The sequence below is a fragment of the Prionailurus viverrinus genome, chromosome A2 (assembly GCF_022837055.1).
Source record: "Prionailurus viverrinus isolate Anna chromosome A2, UM_Priviv_1.0, whole genome shotgun sequence".
In the NCBI taxonomy this organism is placed as follows: Eukaryota; Metazoa; Chordata; class Mammalia; order Carnivora; family Felidae; genus Prionailurus; species Prionailurus viverrinus.
The window spans coordinates 7,965,541-7,983,757 of NC_062562.1; the positions used below are offsets into that span (position 1 = coordinate 7,965,541).

At 59.1% G+C, this 18,217-nt stretch overlaps 1 protein-coding gene and 1 non-coding gene across 8 annotated transcripts; both read right to left on the bottom strand.

The window, feature by feature from the left end:
• Nucleotides 1-473: 473 nt before the first annotated feature.
• Nucleotides 474-16,399, bottom strand: TNPO2 (transportin 2). 7 transcript variants are annotated; one of them, XM_047833799.1, is made up of 25 exons: nt 16,253-16,399; nt 14,647-14,758; nt 13,958-14,033; nt 13,726-13,875; nt 10,860-10,966; nt 10,639-10,772; nt 10,464-10,545; nt 10,267-10,389; nt 10,050-10,168; nt 8,918-8,978; nt 8,650-8,815; nt 8,293-8,445; nt 6,741-6,966; nt 6,365-6,536; nt 5,822-5,908; nt 5,635-5,742; nt 5,380-5,538; nt 4,733-4,820; nt 4,450-4,548; nt 3,782-3,877; nt 3,412-3,487; nt 3,027-3,126; nt 2,874-2,948; nt 2,631-2,758; nt 474-2,547 (listed from the first exon to the last, which is right to left on the bottom strand). In XM_047833799.1, exons 2-24 carry the CDS (start codon nt 14,743-14,745, stop codon nt 2,651-2,653), a joined length of 2,664 nt encoding a protein of 887 aa, XP_047689755.1. In that variant the 5' UTR covers nt 14,746-14,758; nt 16,253-16,399; the 3' UTR covers nt 474-2,547; nt 2,631-2,650. The 7 variants fall into 7 exon arrangements, with proteins under 7 accessions (XP_047689755.1, XP_047689729.1, XP_047689738.1 ...); XM_047833773.1 differs by having other exon boundaries at nt 3,412-3,517; XM_047833782.1 differs by lacking the exon at nt 16,253-16,399 and adding an exon at nt 15,912-15,937 and having other exon boundaries at nt 3,412-3,517.
• LOC125161405 (small nucleolar RNA SNORD41) lies at nt 6,616-6,685 on the bottom strand. The gene has a single exon (XR_007150608.1). It is a non-coding gene; the product is annotated as a small nucleolar RNA SNORD41 (small nucleolar RNA).
• Nucleotides 16,400-18,217: the final 1,818 nt, after the last annotated feature.

Sequence of the window (18,217 nt, forward strand, 5' to 3'; positions counted from 1 at the left end):
CCTCAGTAACTGTCACTCATACTTACTTATTACACCTCCAAGAGGCCTGGTGCCGAGCTTTTTACAAAAACATCTAACCTGCCCCATGACCCGGAGCTGTGGGGTTAGGCGGAGAGGAGTGCTGCAAGGCTTTGCCCCTCAGTTTGGTCTAAGGCGGATGGGGATCTGCAACACTAAAGGCTCCCTTTTACTGAATTCAAGAGACCTGTAATTACATTCTGGAGAACACACTACCTGTGTATGTTAGGACATCTAATCTTAGTCATTCACTTTCGCCTTTCCACTTCACTGGGAAGAAAGGTGAGAGGCTCCAGGTACCGAGAAATGTACCCTGTTAATGCTTACCTACTTCCCTACTCCGCCAATGATTTCCTGAGTCCTGTGCATCCCTACTTCTAAAGCGTCCCGGGCAAGCCCCTCCACGTCTTTACTGCCAAAGCCGAGGATACAGGAGGCTGGATGGAGACCAAGTGTTTCACAAGAAACTGATCTTTACTCAACAAAGTTCTACACAAGTGGAATCTCACGCCACCTCGGCGCCAATCCCCAGCACGGCACAGTAACAAATGGACAGACCCTGGAGCCCGTAGGAGGAGGAGGGGGAGGGGGAAGGAGGGATGTGGAAAACAGAGGAACTGCAGATCGAGGCCAGTCAGGGTCTGCAGCCCTGGGCAGGGAGGAAGGTTGAGAAGCTGAAACTTCGTTGTGCAAAAATCAACCAAAAATAAATTAAAAAATTAAATAGTTTTCTTAAAAAAAAAAAAAAAAAAAGAAGAAGAAGAAGAAAGAAAACTAGAACCAGGCTCCCTTTCCTGAATGGCTGGAGCCCCCCATCCTGGGTGGAGAAGGGGTTACCAATCCCAGCAGCCAGCCGCTCCACCCACAACCCCCAAGGCCCAGTAGAGGATGCCCCAAAGAACTGGATTACCAGAAAATTCAATGGTACCTAATTTTTTTTTTCCTTTTTTTTTTTTTTTTTAAACAAATGGCTTCCAGAGACCTGTTGGGAGTCTGACAGGGTAAGGAAGCCAGCTGAGTTTATGGAATGTGCACCATGTACCCCTTGGAATCGAGGCAGGGCCCGACCCTGTCTGGGAGAAGACACAAGGCTATAACGGGGCCGGGTCCAGGGCCCTGCGGGGATGAATGGGACAAGTCCCAGGATGTAGGAATCCAGTCAAAGCCCCACAAAACGACCCCCAGAAAAGCAAAAAGGGAGGAGAAAAAGGAAAACATTAAGGGGGCTGCAGGGCCCGGTTCAGTTCTGAGGCCAAGTGGGAAGTGACCACACCCCCCTCACCCCTCTAGGAGTGCCGCCCACACTGTGACTGCATCTCCAACCATTCCCAGAAGGTTCCCTAGAATCACCGCCCCTATCTGGTGGGGTCCTGTAGCCCGCTGGGAGCCATGAAGACAGGAAGCCCCAGGGACAGAGAGAGTGGGGTCAGGGGGTGTACCACCTTCTCCTCCTCCAAAGCCCTTCATTTCCTTCTTGCTGGCAAAGCCTGAACTTTCATCCTCCGTCCCCACCAATTAAATGCCCTGGCCCCAGCCCTCGTGTTAAAACTCAGGCTGGAACCTGAGAGGAGGGCTCTTAAGAAGCACAGAGAAACAGACTGCCCTTGAAACGGACTTGCTTATGGAGAGACGCAGGGAGTAGAGGTCAGCAGCTCTGGCTGCCCCCAGCCCTCTTCAGGAAAAAGGTCCTGGCCCAGCGTCTTCAAAAGTCACTGGAGCACAGTGGGGGGAGAAAGGGCAACCTCTGGCCAGCCTCGGCCACTCCGGCAGTCCCCACTCTTCTGGCTGGGACACAACAAGGAGGGGGACGCACAGGCTGTGGATGCCACAGAGCCGGCAGGAAGTGTGCGGAGCAGGTCCGAAGCGTGCGCGAGCTGACTCGGGCGGCCTGAAGACAGCCGTCCTCTTCCCCCGCCCCAGGGTCCCGGCGGAGGCCCCCCAACCCACCCAGCCCTCCCCAGTCACCAATTCCGGCAAAACAGCAGAAGCTTCTTAAACTCTAGATGCAGGTTACACGGAAGGCCTTACGGGTTAACTCAGGGGTTCACTAATTCTACTGTCTCCATGCAGTCGGGGAAATGGTGGGGCGGCTGGCCCAGCCTGGCTGGCTGCAGCGCCGCACATGCGTGTGGCCACGTGTGTACATGTGAGTGTACGTGTCTCTACAAGGACCCCCCTCCCCGCCTGCTTTCCCCTCGCCTCATCCTAAGCCGGATTCGGTCGGCCGTGTTGAATCTTCCCTCCCACGAGGCTGGCCCAGGTGGGCTGCCCGAGGTGACCCCGATTGAGCAAAGGGCCCTTGCTGCCAAGAAGTCCCACCCCCCTCCCCTGTTTGTAGGATGAGTGTGGAGACCCCACCCACTCGCCCGCTGGCCGGCAGGCCACACACACCCGTGGCAGGTAGGTGGACGGGGAAGGCGTCTGGATTTGGGTCCCGCTCACTCCTCCCTAACCCCCCTCGACCAGGGCACGGCGACTTCTGGACGCAGCGTGCTCCCCAGCAACCCCTCCAACGACGTAGACAGAAACCTGTGGGGAAAGGCGGGGGTCAGGGCCTGCACCCCTCCGCCCCCCTACAACAGCCACAGTGCCCTCGCGGGCAGCCTCCTCACCTGGCGGTCGCGAGGCTCATCTAGACCCCATAGAAGGCGGCCAGCCTCTCCTTGAGCAGAGGCGGGAACTGCTCAGAAAACTGCTGCCAGTTCTCCTCCCCGACTTGGTCTTTGAAGCCGTGGAGAATCTGCGGGGAGGCCGGGGGGCAGGGGGGTGAGGGGCGCCCCAGGCCAGAGCGAGAGGAGCTCGGCCTCCCTCCCCCCGACTCCCAGGGATCGCAGCAGGGCCACGCGGGAGCTCACCTTATAAAACATGTCCCGAAGGTCATCCTTCGGGCTCACCCAGGAAGCCACGGCGTCGCAGAAGAAAATAAAGTCCTGAAACACGACAGGTCCCGTGTGAGGGGCCGCCGGGCTCGGCCCCCGTGCCTTCCCTCCAGGCCCAGCTGCCCCAACCTGCACGACGCCCCCGGGGTTGACGCCTATCATCATGCAGATGCCTCGGAAGGCCGAGTCCTTCTCCTCGTTGTCCCTGATGTTCCTGAGGGACGTGCACCTGTGGGGGAGGTGAGCAGCAGGCAGTGAGCCGGCAGGGCTGGGGCAGGATGGGCATCTGTGGTGGAGGGGGGCAGGGGGGCGGGGGGGCCAGTGGGGAGTGGCAGGTCAGCGGGTGGTGGGGCCGGGGTGCGCTGCGTTTCTACGCAGGGTGGCGGGAGCGAGGGTTCGGCGGGCGATGGGCCAGGACGCGTGCGCTTAGGGGCGGGCCTGCCCCCCCCCCCCCCCCCCCCCCGCCCTGCCGCCCGGCCCACCGTACGCAGGCCCCACGCAGGGGGGCACACACCAAGGCCGGATGAACTGCTGCAGCATGGGTGCCACCTCCTGTGGGCACACGTAGCCCAGGCGGCCGATGGTGATGGCTGGAATGGCAGAGGGACTCGTCAGGCGACCTGCAACCCCGAGCGGCCCCGGGACGGTACGTGGCGGGGCCTCTGGCACGAGGCACCAGCCCCGCCCCATGGGCCCCAAGGGAACAGGCCCAACCGGGGTCTCCCCCGAGGCCCACATCTTTCTCGGGGCTCTCCTCAGAACCCCCTTCCACGTCTTCCCAGAAACCTTCCCTGCTTCTTTCCCAAGGTCTCTTCGGCACTACCCTCCCGGCTGGGAACCCCATCCAGGTAAGGGGACGGCAACAGCTCAGGCCTGGTGCCCACCTGTGTTTTCCAGCAGCGTCTTGGGGGTGTTGGGCCGGTTGATGATCTCCACCAGGTTGTTGAGGACCATCTGCACGTAGGGCTGCATCTCTGCCCCTGGGGGACCGGTCAGTCAGAGCCCCGCACAGCCCAGACCACCCGTGCTGACCTCAGCTGCATCTACGCACTGACCCCCTGCAACCGCTGAGGGAACGGAGAACATTCTCCAGCTGGTCCCCCGCTCAGGACCCGTGGCCAACCAGGGCAGACCCAAGCCTTCCAAACGCCAGAAGCTTCCTTGGAGTCACAGCTCCAACACCGGGGCGAGACCGCAGTGCCCAGATTCCCTGTGGGGGTAGGTGGGGAGGGAGAAAGCCGCCAAAGTCTCCCAACCGATCCCAGTGGACCGACTGCGTGGGGGCGGGAGGTCGCCAAAAGTCCAGTCGGAACAGGCCGCCTGTCCTGCCTCTTTAGGAAGACCAATCACAGACGGCCTTTCAGCCATTTGGGAGTCTCCCGGCGGAAACCACTCAGAGAGGTCTTCTTGCCAGACCAACTGCGGCAATCCTCAAGGAGCACCGGGGCTCTCTCCCCAGGGGCCTGGCAGGCACGGCCAGGGGCCTGCCCTCAGCAGGGAACAGACCGATGTGGGTGACAGCGCGGGGCCCGTCAACTTGCAGCACACTCACCCATCTGCATGCAGATCTCGCCGATGGCCCAGGTGGCATTGTTGCAGACAGAGATGAACTCAGGGTTCAGGTTGGTGCCCAGGATGGGCATGAACTCGGCTGGTGGGGAGAAAGAAGAGTGCTGGGCAGGGGGGCCAGCCAGGGTGAGCTCCCGGGCCTGGCCGGGCAGACCCCATCAGACAGTACGAATACATCCCGATTTGGTCATTGTCCTCCCAGGGTCGTTTCTCCATCACTCGAGGCCAGGGCTGGGGTCACGGGGGTGACAAGATGGGCGTCATACCGATACAGGGCTTGACGTGGATGAAGCAGGCTTTGGTGAGATCTCCCAGGAGGGCGAAGGAACTCTGCCGGACCTCAGGCATGGAGTCCTGGGGGGGTCAGAGCAGGGCTGGCGTGGCAAGATGCCCCTCCCCCCAACCAGCAGGGGTCCCAGACTAATCCCTCCCGGCAGGCCAGCTAGGGGAGCAGCCCCGGGAGGAACGGCCTGACCCTGCCACTTCCCATCATGGAAGCTAAAGGCCCCATCACGGGCACTCGGGGCCCGTGAACTGCAAGGCTTCGCTCACGGTACCACTATAGGAAGGGCCAGGGGTTAACTGCTGCCCGTCCGGAGACACCGGGGGTGCGCACATACGTCAAGTTGGAGGGGCTTATGCTTTCCTATTTCCTCTTTCTACCTTTGTTTTTGTTAGGAATCTCTATACCCAACATGGGGCTCGAACTCACGACCCCGGGATCAAGAGCCACATGCTCCCCGGACTGAGCCAGCCGGGAGCTCCTTGTTTCTCAACGAGATTTTACTCACGTCTTCTTTGAATCACTTTTTAAAATAAGTACAAGCTTTTTTTTTTCCTATGGGTCCCTTTCTCCTGTTGTCCGCGGGGCACACCCCGGGCCGCAAGTCAGGCTTGCGAGGGGCCCGCCCACCTGCATGCACTGGAAGAGCAGCGTCATGATGTTGCTGCGGGCCACCAGCTGTTCCACGTGGCCGCCCAGGCCCTCGGCCAGGCCGCTGAGCAGGTCCAGTGCCACGATCATGAAGTCCTTGTCGGGGGCCTCATACTGCTCAGGGTGCTGGGTGTACATCTGGGCACAGATGGGGCAGGCGGGTAAGGGGAGCGGGCCCGGGCTGGGGCAGCCGCAGAGGAGCGGGCGGCGGGGCAGGGGTGGTGCGATGCTCACCATGGCCTGGGCCAGGGTCTTCTGCACCAGGGTGACGCAGCGCTGGTAGACTGGCTCACAGTAGGGCAGGAAGCCGCTCTGCAGGGCGGTGGCCACCGATGACAGGCACTGGTCGGGCGGAAGGCAGGAGAGGTGAACTCAGGAAGGATGGGGCAGGGCTTTGGGAGAGGGCCTGGAGCCCACCCACCTCTAGCAGAGGGAAGAGGTCCTTGTCTTCGTCCTTGAGCTCGTTCCACTTCTGGATCAGCGGAGGCATCAGCTTCTGGATGTATTCCTGAAAAGGAAGCGTGAAGCTGGGGCCCCCCGCACGGGGGTGGCAGCCTGGAACCCGCAGGGCTCTTCGTGACTCAGAGGCACCTATCGCCTGAGTGATGAGGTCTGGGCTCCTCGCTGTGGCTCATGGGGCCCTACAGGGCCTCGCCATCCAGCCAGACCCCCAGGCCCTTCTCGTCCCTAGCCCCGGCCTCCCCTCTCCGCCCCCCCTCGGAGCCCAGGTCGGCGCCTCCTGGTTCCCGCAGGCCCCTGAGTTTCCCCAGGACAGCACTTGCCACACTGTTGCATAACCGTTTCCCCCGCTAGACTGGGAGCAGGGCGAGGGCGGGGGCCGGATCCGTCTGTCTGCCTCTCGAGGTCACGGCCATGGCCCCGGCGTGCGACTCGAGGTTGCCGCCAGGTCACTGGACGCAAAGGGGCGTGAGGATCAAGAGAGGGAGATGCTGTGGGGCCTCACCGGCTGGTTGAGGTGGTGGCCCACGGAGTCAGCCAGGGTGCCGATGGCGTCGTAGAGGATGAGCAGGTTCTTGTGCTGGTACTTGCCGAAGGCGAAGACGAGGGTGTCGAGGATATAGCTGAGGTAGGGCACCAGCTCTGTGCAGGCCTCCTCCTCCAGGGTGGCGAAGGCACTGGAGTGGGGAAGGGGTTTAGGGGGACGGCCACAGGCGGGGCTGGGCCCTGGGTGGGGTTGTGGGGAGGGCGTGCACCCGGGATCAGCCAGTACGAATACGTGAGAAATCAGCGTGACGTCAAGGGTCAGGAGTATCATCACTTCCCAGGAGGCAGCCAGTGGGGCAGGGGTGGGGGCCGGGGGGTCAGCGCTTGAGGGTCACCTGCAGGCCGCCTCCTGCACCCTCTTGTTGCCATCCAGGATGCGCTTGAGCAGCTCTGTCATCAGAGGTTTGAGGTGCATGTCAGGTGGCTGACTGACGACCCAGTGGGCATAGCGGCTCAGCGTCCAGCAGGCAATGGAGCGGACCAGGGCCTTCTTGTCCGACAGGCACTGGATGAGGTGCGGGATCAGCTCGGGCAGGTAGGGCACCATGCCCTGCATGCAGCCTGCAAGCACCAGCACAAGGGCAAGCCTGAGCCCAGCTGGGCCTGGCCACACCTCACCCTCTGCAGAGAGCTCAGTGGCCCCTGCCATGGGGGGTGGGACACTGAGGCTGGGAGGTTGAATCACAGACACGATGGCTCAGTCACAGAAACGGTGAAAGGCACGGCCGCGATGGGAAGCAGCGTCAGGCCAAGCCTTTCCCCTCCACTGGCTCCACCCCGTGACAGTCACTCATTACTTCACAGATGGCCGGGCAGCACGGTGACCAAAATGGTCGGGAAGTAATTTTCCTCTTTCAACCTGCGCTCTACGCCCAACGTGGGGCTCGAACTCACGAGCCCAAAATCAAGAGCTACACGCTCCACTGAATAAGCCAGCCAGGCACCCCAAGAACTTTTCTTCTGAAACATTTCTGGGGTATTTGTGCTTTTCCTATTTTTCGTCTTTTTTTAAAAAGAAAAAAAGCCACAAATGAATCTCTTGTTCGGAGAACACAGGTAACAGCACGCCATCTAATGACCCAAGACCCAAGAACTATTTTTACCAGTTATGGGTCAATCCCTCGAGATCCTTTTCCGCTAAAAGCTAGGACGCCTGACATAACCCGTTAATTCACGTTCCCGTGCTAACGTAACGTACGTTGGGCCGGTTATGTGAGGAGATCTTTCCTTAGATAAACTCTAAACACACGGCTCCTGTTGTCGTGTCTGAACCTTTTATGAGAGGCCTGGAGGCTGAGGCGGGCACTGGTGACACCTGTAACTCAAGCTGTACGTCCCACCGGGACGAAGGAGGGCAAAAGGCGCGAAAAGGACAGAGGTCCGCGTAAACACCACCAGCGGACACTTCCGATTCACAGGCCTGGGAGCCGGTGGCAGGCTAAAGCCCAGCCGCGCCCTGGGTGACCGGGGAAATGGCGTCAATCTCCCCGCACCCGTTTCTTCATCTATGCGCCCCACCTCATCGGGCTTGCGCTGAGCCCGGGGGACCGGGCTGCCAGCCGCGGGGCAAGCGTTGCAGGCTGCCTGTCACTTTTCCGACTATAACCGTGCCGACAGCCTCGCAGAACCGCTGTCTGTGAGAATTCAAGGGGGGGCGTGCACTGTGGGGTTCGGGGGTTCCATTCAGGCCCACGGGCCGTGGGGAAGACTCACATCCCAGAGCTGTCTGGAGGGCGCAGGGCAGGCCTCAGAGAGAACCTGGGGGTGGCGTCGCCCCGTGCTGTGCGGCCACACCCCGGACACAGCCCTGCCTGGGCCGCCCCGTACCGTCCCGCACCAGTGAGGGGCTCAGGGGCCAGGCCCCTACCAGGCCGGAGACGCACTCACCCTCCGCGATGGCGCCCAGCACCAGGATGCCCGACTCTTTGACCACCCACTCAGGGTGGAAAAGGAGCCCCTTGAGCAGGGGGAGAAGGTGGGGTAGCAGCTCCTCCCGGAAGACGTTGGCCAGGACGTCCAGTGCAGCTGCCGAGCACTTCCCTGGGACGGGAGGGGTGGGGGAGGGGGGGAGAAGCAGGGAGGCTCTTTGGGTGGCTGCCAGCCTCCTGGACCGTATCCCCAGGATCAGAGATCGTGATTAGAGTGTCACGATCTGCTCTGAGGAGGCCCCTCATCACCTCCCAAGAGGCAGCCCCTGGGCTTCCTGCCCCCGACCCCCCAGGCCCCACAGGCCAGGCCACGCACTCAGATTCCAGTCGGACAAAGCATCGTCGTCGTCATCGTCCTCTGCGTCCTCCGAGCCATCAGGCCGCTCGGCCTCATGGGGCAGCGTCACTGTGCGTGACTTATGGAAACGTGGCTTGATGTCCTGCTCGCTGTCGGGGACCGCCTCGTCCTCTTCCACGTCCCCCTGTGGAAGGCCGGACAGATCACTAAGCACCACCAGGGCCCGTAGTCCCAACACCCCAGCCCTCACCTGCCTGTTCACGCCCAGCGGTCGGCCCAGACTGACCTTGAGCAGAATGATGTCGATTTCTGAGTACTTCATCCCGTTTACCAGGATGGGGATCAACCTGTGGGGAGAGAGGCTGTTCACTGGGATGGGACGCAGGGGTCCCCAGGAGGGCTCACAGCCTGGGCAAAACGGAAGCAACAAGGAGCCAAGGGGCAGTGTGTGGAACTTAGGGCTATTATCCCAACCTAGTCAACCATGGTGCCTGGGACAGAGCTGGCATGACTCCTGGCTCCCCACGAGGGCTCTTGACCCAGACCTGGCCACTCAATGAAGTCCAGACCCCTGAAAACGCCAGAGAGCTTCAAACGGTGGCCGAACCCTAGCATGCTGTAAGGCAAGGACATGAGGCCCTTCCCCGGGACGGGCCAGATTAGAGAAGAAACAGGCAGGGCAGCCAGGCGCCCTCAGCTGGTGCCCACGCACCTCAGGAGAAAATGATTCATGACTCGGGGATAGGTGAGTGATCCAAGTTGGCCAAGGAAGGTGAGCCCTAGGACTTTTGCTGGAGATACTGGTTGAGAGAGAATTTCTTTATTCTGAGGTTCCTAAGCTTGAAGGTAAGCAGAAGACCACAGCACTACCATGAGGGAAGGTCGTGCCTGAGGACAAAGCCAACACAGGAGTAGGTCTGAGACTACACAGACATCTTTGATATCCTTTGAGCACCTGGATCCAGCTATGCCTGCGGCCTCTGCTGAGTTTTCATTTCTTTCACCTATAATTTACCGCATTTAAAAAAAATTTTTTTTTTTTAACATTCATTTTTGAGAGACAGAGAGAGACAGAGCATGAGTAGGGGAGGGGCAGAGAGAGAGGGAGACACAGAATCCGAAGCAGGCTCCAGGCTCTGAACTGACAGCACAGAGCCCGACGCGGGGCTCAAACTCACAGAGTGTGAGATCATGACCTGAGCTGAAGTCGGACGCTTAACCCACTGAGCCACCCAGGAGCCCCCACATTTTTAAGTCATTGGAAATTATCTTCTTATCGCCTGCCAACCAGAAACGCACAGGGATCGAAAGTAAGCGGAGACAGAGAACACAGACGGAGACTAACACAGGAGACAACCAGAGGGAAGGCAGAGTAGGGTGGGGGCTGAGGTGGGACAGAGGGCAGCAGTGGCACTCACTGGACCAGGTGGGAGGCCAGGACTTCCTTGCAGATGGGCTGCTCGGCCAGCGTCAGCCAGAACTCACAGGCCTCCAGAGCCACGTTCTCATCGTGGTCCTGGGTCCTCTGCAGCATGTACTAGGGCAGGGTAGGAAAAAGGCTAAAGCCTGGCCCAGCCCGGGGTGACTCCCCACCTGCCGCCCACCCCACAGCACGCCCAGGCTAGCCGTGCACACCTGGATGATGCTGTGCATGTGGGGGATGAGCCTGTCGATCCGCACTTCCAGCAGCATCACCAGGGCACGGCACACGTTCTTCCGCACCTCAGGGTCGTCGTCCACGGCCAGGGCGAACAGGTGCTGCAGGGAGGGTGGGATCAGCCGCAGCCGGGCCCTCGGCCCTTGCCCTGCTCACCCTCAGCCCGGCAGCCCACCTCGATGAAGGTGTCGATGTTGTCCATCAGCGCCTGGGCCCGGTCCATGATGAACTGGTTCACACAGGCTATGGCATGGGACCTGGCAGGGAGGGGGCATGTGGGTCGGCCCTGACTCCGCCCACGCCCAGCCCCTCCACAGACCCCCACCCCCACCCTGGGAAGCCACACCCACCGGATCTTTGGGCTGCAGTGCTTGAAGAACTGTAAGAACTTGGGGATCATGATGTTGAGGGGCCTGTTGAGGGCATCGCTGTCCAGGAGCTCAGATGAGTCTTCGCAGATCTTCTGCAGGGCTCCGAAGGCCCCCTGGGTGGAGAGGAGCGGGCAGACGGATGTGAACCCCAGTCCGGCTCCCCAGGCTCCCGCCCAGGCGGGCCACAGCCGGTCACCTACCTCACAAGTGTTGTAATCTTCCGAGTTGAGCAGGTTGCACAGCTGGGGCAGCAGCTCGGGCCACATCTGCAGCTCGCCCTTGGAAGCGATGGTGGTGATGAGAATGCCTGGGGCAGCCGGGAAAGGACGCCGCCTCAGGCTGGGTGCGGGCCTGCCGCGCACTTCGCTCCGCTGGCTCACAGGCTGTCCGTGCGCGGTCCCCCAGAAGCCCTACACGCTGCTTTCGAGATCCTCGGAGCCCTACCGTAAGCCAGCTGTTGCAGGCCCAGGGAAGCAGCACAGAGCTACATACAGAAGCCCTGCCCTTGGGAGCAGACTGCCTAGTGAGAGAGGCTCCGAGGTAAAAATAAATCAGCAAAAGAACTGGGAGGCTAGATGCCAAAAGCTAAGGGGGGAAAGAAAGCAGAGAAGATGGCCGGCAAGGGCTGCGAGTGAGGGCAGCAATTTTTTTAACGTTTTTTTTTTTTTAATTTTTATAGGGGCGCCTGGGTGGCTCAGTCGGTTAAGCGGCCGACTTCAGCTCAGGTCATGATCTCGCGGTCCGTGAGTTCGAGCCCCACGTCGGGCTCTGTGCTGACCGCTCGGAGCCTGGAGCCTGTTTCGGATTCTGTGTCTCCCTCTCTCTCTGCCCCTCCCCCGTTCATGCTGTCTCTCTCTGTCTCAAAAATAAAGAAACATTAAAAAAAAATGTAAAAAAAAAAAAAAATTTTATAAAGTTTATTTAGTTTTTGAGTAACTCTACACCCAAGGTGGGGCTGGAATTTACGACTCCAAGGTCAAGAGTCGCATGCTCTTCTGACGGACCCAGCCAGGAGCCCCAAGAACAGCAATTTAAAAACGGGTGGCCGGAGCAGGCCTTGCCCGGGTGACGCTTAGCTCTCTGAGAAAGACCTGAAGGAGATGAGGGGATGCTGTCCAACTCCCGGGGGAAAGGGCATCCCGGGCAGGTGCAAAGGCAGGCTGGGTGTGCTCAAAGACAGGTGAGGAGCCAGAGGGGCTGAGCAGGGGGTGGTGAGGGTGGGGAGCAGGTGGAGGCGAGGGCTGAGAGGTGACAGAGGCAGGTTGTGCAGGACCACGTGGCCTTGGGGAGGCCTCGTACCGCTGATTAGAAACCCAAGTGTGAAGTACAATACGCGAATGAAGGGCAGGGCCAGGGCCGTGAGGGGGTCTGGTGGCTGAGCCCAATACGGCCGAAGGGAACACAGGTGAGGGTGACGTAGACACAGAATTTAAAGCCAGGAGGTGGCAGTGTTTCCCCAGCAGGGTGAAGCTGTCACTGCCATCACTCTAGATGACTCTGGCTCCTGCTTCTGCTGGAAAAGGGGTGACCTGCGGTGGGTAGGCTCTGAGGACTCGGGAGTGCAGTTCCAGCCCTGTCCCTGTCTGTGCGAACTTGGCCACGTGTCCTAACCCCTCTGTGACTCAAAAGGGGGAAAAAAAAAAACCCACCATGGGTCCCTAGGGATGTCGGAAGCTTCAATGCCTTAATTCAAACACTTAGAGCAGAACCTGGCTATCTAGTGAACTCGGGAAGTCCAGATCCTTCTACTGGATGGATCGTCGGGGCTAAGGGTCACAGTGGGTATCGTCGGGGCTAAGGGTCACTTAACAGAGGAAGCAGGCCCCAAGATGAGCACTTCTAGCAGGCCCAGTATCTATTCCAACTTAATACTATTTTTGTGTCTTTGTTGCATGTTTTTAAGGTTACCTGCTCTTTATGGCAAACAAACATCTTTTCATTTAAAAGCTATCTACAACTTGGGGGGGGGCCTGGGTGTCTTAGTCAGCTAAGCATCCGACTTTGGCTCAGGTCATGATCTCACGGTGCGCAAGTTCGAGCCCTGAATTCGGGCTTTGTGCTATCACCACCGAGCCCCCTTGGGATCCTCTGTCCCTCTCTCTCTCTGCCCCTCCCCTGATCATCCTCTCTCTCTCTCTCTCTCTCTCAAACTAAACAAGTAAACTTAAAAAAAAGCTAGATACAACTTTCTTCTAAAAGCAACGTTAAAAAGCTGACAATTTAAAGAATACCAACATAGGGGCGCCTGGGTGGCGCAGTCGGTTAAGCGTCCGACTTCGGCCAGGTCACGATCTCGCGGTCCGGGAGTTCGAGCCCCGCGTCAGGCTCTGGGCTGATGGCTCAGAGCCTGGAGCCTGTTTCCGATTCTGTGTCTCCCTCTCTCTCTGCCCCTCCCCCGTTCATGCTCTGTCTCTCTCTGTCCCAAAAATAAATAAACGTTGAAAAAAAAAAAATTAAAAAAAAAAAAAAAAAAAAAAGAATACCAACATAAATCCATCGGGGGTCAAGTACATCTCAGTAAAGGTGGGGGGAAAAAAAGCAAGCCGGTAACAAAGTGTTGAGTTGGTGTTTATCAGTAGTGAAAAGGCTTGGGGGAAAACAGCTGGAGAATTCTCCACCATCCTTCCCTTAACTTGTTCAGGCAGCCCTCCGAGAGCCAGGAAGGCTCCAACACAAAACTAACTCCCGTGTCATCTCATTACTGGGGAGAAATAGCCGAAGACGCCCAACTCCTCAGGACAGGGAGGCCTCGGGTTCTAACGTGCTACACCCTCAGGGCCTAGACACTGAGTGATGGCCTCAAAAGAAAGAATGGCTATTTCGGGGGGAGTGGTTCAGAGCACCGACCTGCACTGGCCACTTCCGAGCTCTGCCACTTACCGGGTAAGTCCCTTAACATCTCTGTGCCTCAGTTTTCTCATCTGTAAGATGGCAACCATAACGGAACTACCAACCACGGTACTGGAGCCTTCAGTGAACTGATACTCTTAACAGGCTGAAAAGCTCCTTAGCTGAGAGCAAGAACTCAGGAGTCCTCACTGGCCGATTCCCACTACCCGCTCTCACCTATGGTGGCTCGGATGAGTGAGGAGGCATCGCCAATGTTGTTGAGACACTCCTGTTTGATGAAGTCGGCCACGGGTGGCGGAAAGCTCTGGTAATGTGCCTTCACGTTGTTCTTGAGGATGAGACCGCTGAGGGACCGAGTCGGCTCGTCTGGGGAAAGAGGGCCGAGGGTCAGGGGACCACAGGGGAAAAAGCGGGGTCCGGCTGGAGTGGAGGGGCACTGAGGACATACCTTCCGACTTGAGTCTGGTCAGGACAAAGATCAGGTAGTTGTTGAAGTCGGGAAACTGGTTCAGTTGTTTGAGTTTCTGCCAGGCTGTTAAGGGACTTGGGAGACAAGGGCCTTCCGCTGGTCCCCTCACTGTCCTGTGGCTGAAAGTCCCTCTGCCCACTGGGATGAGGTGGCTAGCTCCTGGGACCCCACCTGTCAACCTCCCTGCCAGAATAACCCAGCACTTCAGGCACCTGAAACTCATCCAGGTGGTGGGGGAGCATGGCTGAGCCTCTCTGTCTGAAGGAGGCGGCTGCTACTCAGTCCTGCTCGCCACCAGTCCCACGTTGCCTGCTTTTTTAAAAAAAGAAGGGAAGTCATATTTTCAAGTGAAACTTGGTGATGGTTTAAGTATCTTAACCTTTAAGTCAGAGTATTTCAAACCTCGATTGAAAAAAATTAATCCTGACGGTGAAACTAACCAAACGGCCCAGTGCCAGTGAAAGGTGTTCCTCCTCCCCCTCCCCCACAGGGCCACATTTTCTCTGCACGTGGGACCCAAGGGGTCGGATCCCTGCTTCTCTGCCAATTGTAGCTCCTGACAGAACAAGAGTCTGGGGATTAGGGAGCGGGCCCCTTCCTCTGGTCTTCAGGGGCTGCAGATGCCTGCCCAGTTCCCCCTGGCCCCGGAAGGAAGGAAGGAAGGATACATCCTGCACGATGCGCTGCGTGGCTGTGTTTGGCGACTGCGAGTCTTTGAGCAGCTGCAGGACCTGCTGCAGGCCCTGCTCATCTGGCTGCCAGTCCATGGCGCGAGGTGAGCTGCGGGGGTAGGGGCCAGGGTCAGCGCTGGGTCCCAGGGGCCCCGTGTGAGCCCCGGGCTGAGCCGCCGTGGAGGTGGCCGCAGCGGCAGCACGACGGGAGCGCCCTCGGCGGACAGGCGGGGGTCGCCCGATCCACACCAGCCCAAGTGCGGGGTCCCCGCCAGCTGCGCCATCCACGTCCGCGCAGTCTCAGGCTAGGGAGCGCAGGCGAGGGGATATGGAAGCGGGCCACGGGAGGCGGTGGCAGGGCCCCTGCGGGGCCTCATCAGGCCCAGCGCGGCGCCTTCGGCCCAGGGCAGCCCATGCTGCCTCCGCCGGCTGCGGGCCCTACGGCTTCCGCCAGCCTCACGGCGGTTAGGCAAGGCCCCAGCCACCTCTCCATCCAGCGGCCCTGCCCCAGACCGCGACAGCGCCCCGGCCCCTGCGGTCTCCCTGGTCCAGGCACGGTCCCCAAAGAACCCTCTTCTTCCGAAATCCAGCCCTCACGCTCCGCCAGATCCCAGCCGCCTCCTCCGCCTTGGTCTGGTCCCTGAGCCTCCCCAGATGCACGGCCTCAAGGTGCTCCAATCGTCCCGATCCCTGCCACCTCCTCTAATCTGTCCCTCCAAACTGAGCCGGATGCCAGACTCTCCTCTTTTTGGCCTAGCCAGACTCCATCCATAGATTCCCCTTAATCGGGCCCGAAGCAATCCCCAGACAGGTCCGAGTTCCCTCTCGGAAAGACAGCCAGCCAAGCCCGCCCACCCCACGAAAGATGACCCCTGGACGGGTCCCCGTCGCTTTCCCCAATCAGGTCTGGCCAAGTCTTTCCCCCCTCCCGCCCCCTGCCCCAGTCAGCATTAACTCCTGCTGACGGATCTCTGCTGTTTCCCCCAATCAAGTTCGGCCAAGCCCCCCACCACCTCGAGCCGGAAACCCACTTCGTCCGATCTCTGCAGCTCCCTCCAGTTAGGCCTGGCCGCCAACACCGCCCGGAGCATTCCCCCCAACGGATCCTAGCGACGCCTCGAAGTCAGACCCAGCAAAGCCCTCTAGAACGAAGTCTGACGCCCCTCCCTGTCACGGTCCAAGAAGACCCCCCAACTTTTCACTGAGGCCTCCCGCAACCAGACCCAGCCAAAGCTCCACCAAAATAGCCCCCACACACACACCCGATCCTCGCGATGTTCCCCAATCAGGCCCTAAGCAGTCCCCAGACGCTTCCCCCAGATCCCATCCAGCCCGACCCCAGCCGCCCCACTGGCCCGATTCTCGAGGCACCAGAGTCTGGCCGGGCTCCGAGGCCCCACCCCCTAAGCCCGGCTCGGTTTCCCCCTCCCCCGCCCCGGCCCGTTCTCGCTGCCTCGAGAATGGGGCCCAAACCAGGTTCTCGGCCTTTCGCAGTCAGGCGCGGTCCCGACGGCCGGGCCGCGCGCGGCGCAGACCCGGACCCCGGAGGGGGTCAACGCAAGCCCGGGCCGAGCCCGTCAAGCTTCGGGTAAGGCCCACTTACCGGGCCCCGGGTGGCAGCAGCGGCGCCTTGCGCTGCGGCTTCTCCTGAGACTCGCGCGGAAGGAGGGAGCCAAAGAGAGGGAATAAAAAAAAAAAAAGAAAAAGAAAAAAGAAAAAAAAACGCGGCCGTGGATGGGCCGCGGCGGCTTCCGTACACCGTTCAAACTGGCCCAGCTGAACCAATGGGGAGAGGCAGTCATAACACGTGGGCTGGCTCCGGGGAGAACCGGGCCCCGCCGAGACCAGGTCACGTGACAGGAGAGTAGGCGGCTCTCCTGGCCTCTCTGGCCGTTAGGTCTTCCCAGCGTCTCGTTTTCTCAGCGTGTCTCACGCCCGCCTGACAGCGGCTCTTTGCTGGGAGCGGAGTTTGGTGGCGCGTGGGGACTTCAGGTGTTTGGTGGACCCGGTAACCTCTCGGCCACAGCTAGTTGAGCCTGTCCTCCCCCTCCTCCAGGAATTGAACTGTGTCTTTCTCCTCGCATCCAGAGGATGCTCCTGGGAGGAGCACAGTAAGCGCCCTCGTGGAAAGACCAGAGAAGACTTAGCCTAGGGTGGATTTTAGACCCCGGAGACAAAGGAAGGAAAGCCGGACAAAGGGAGCGGAGCACCTTTGCGTTCCTGAAGAAGCCTCTGCCACATTTTGTGTTATTTGCTTTCCAGTACCGTTCCATACTTTTTATGCGGATCTGAGAAAAACCCACATGAATATGAAATTCTAAATGATATTAATAAACGCTGAAGCAAAAGGCCTAAGTTGAATAGGGTGAAAGAGCCCAGGAAATTTAGGCAAGGGCAGGGTCATGATGAAAGGCATCTTCATAATCCTTTTGCCACCTGAGGACAAAGTAGGGCACCCCTTTTAAGAGCAGAGCAGGATAGTAGGGAGGAGCTGGAGACCTTGGAGCGCCTGTTTCCCTCTTCCTAGCCAGGCCAATAACAAGGTGGGCAACCTCCTGCCGCTTTGAGCCTTGGTTTCCCCACTTGTCAAATGGGTATAAGAATAGTTCGCTGGGTTGGAGATCATCAAGTTAAGCATTACCAGGCCTGCCGTAAACTGTCTTTAAAAACGTGGCTTTTACCGTAACTCCCCCCCCCCCACCTCAAGGCCGTCCTTTCACTGTATTCAGCCACACCCTAAACCAATATTTACTGAATTGACTTAATCAACTAGGCCTCTAATCCCAAAGGGCAAGCCAGCACTGCCTCAAGAACTTTTTGGTTTCAAGGCAGGCAGGTCAGTTTTTGCCCCAACCTGGAGGAAGGAGACACGTTTCTCAGCCCACTTTCCATTAGCAAAGTCAGCCCCTCTCCGTTCATTCATGAAAAACAGGTGCCGAAGACCTCTCCACTGGGGCCTCCCAGGTTTCAGAAGGATCTGATGGCGCCGAACGCCACTCAGTCGGGGAAGACTCCCTACAGGAGCAATCCAGTTTCCCACCTTTGCTGTACCGAAACCCGGCTGGAGAGACACGTGCGGAAACCCGCCGCCTACGCATGCGCAATGGCCTTCCCTCGCTTGCCCCTAGGCCCCAGAACTACAAATCCCGTCTCACCGCGCGCCCGCGTTGCCGCGCTTACGGACTCTGGCTGTGACTCAAAACCCGGGGGTCTGGAACCCCCGCCCCCCCACCCCGGAGGTGGGCATTGAGCAGAAGGAAGAGTGACATTGAGGGGCTGGGACGGGAAGTTTCGGGAACGGGTGTGGGAGTTTTCTGTTCAGGGTTGGGGATTGCTCCAGATAAGGGTCAGGTGGGGAGAGAGTTGGAGATGGGCGAGAAAATTTAATGCTCACCTTCTTTTAATATGTCAAGTTTCAAAAAGAAAATAACAATAATAATAAGTCAAGTTCCCATTGGTCCCGCGCCAAGCCTTGGGGGAGAGGAGAGTTGGACAGAATAAAGTGACCCACCCTGCTTTTGTGGTCCAAGGTATCGGCCCCTGTGTGATCATGGACGTCTTTCTTCCT

Excerpts from the sequence above, each read along its gene's own strand:
- TNPO2 (XM_047833824.1), bottom strand. The coding sequence starts at position 14,745 with ATGGACTGGCAGCCAGATGAGCAGGGCCTGCAGCAGGTCCTGCAGCTG. Across the intron at positions 8,816-8,917 it reads TCGACATCATTCTGCTCAAG|GGGGACGTGGAAGAGGACGA; the intron begins GTCAGTCTGGGC and ends GGCCTTCCACAG. Across the intron at positions 2,949-3,026 it reads ACCCCGGGGGCGTCGTGCAG|GACTTTATTTTCTTCTGCGA; the intron begins GTTGGGGCAGCT and ends GTCGTGTTTCAG.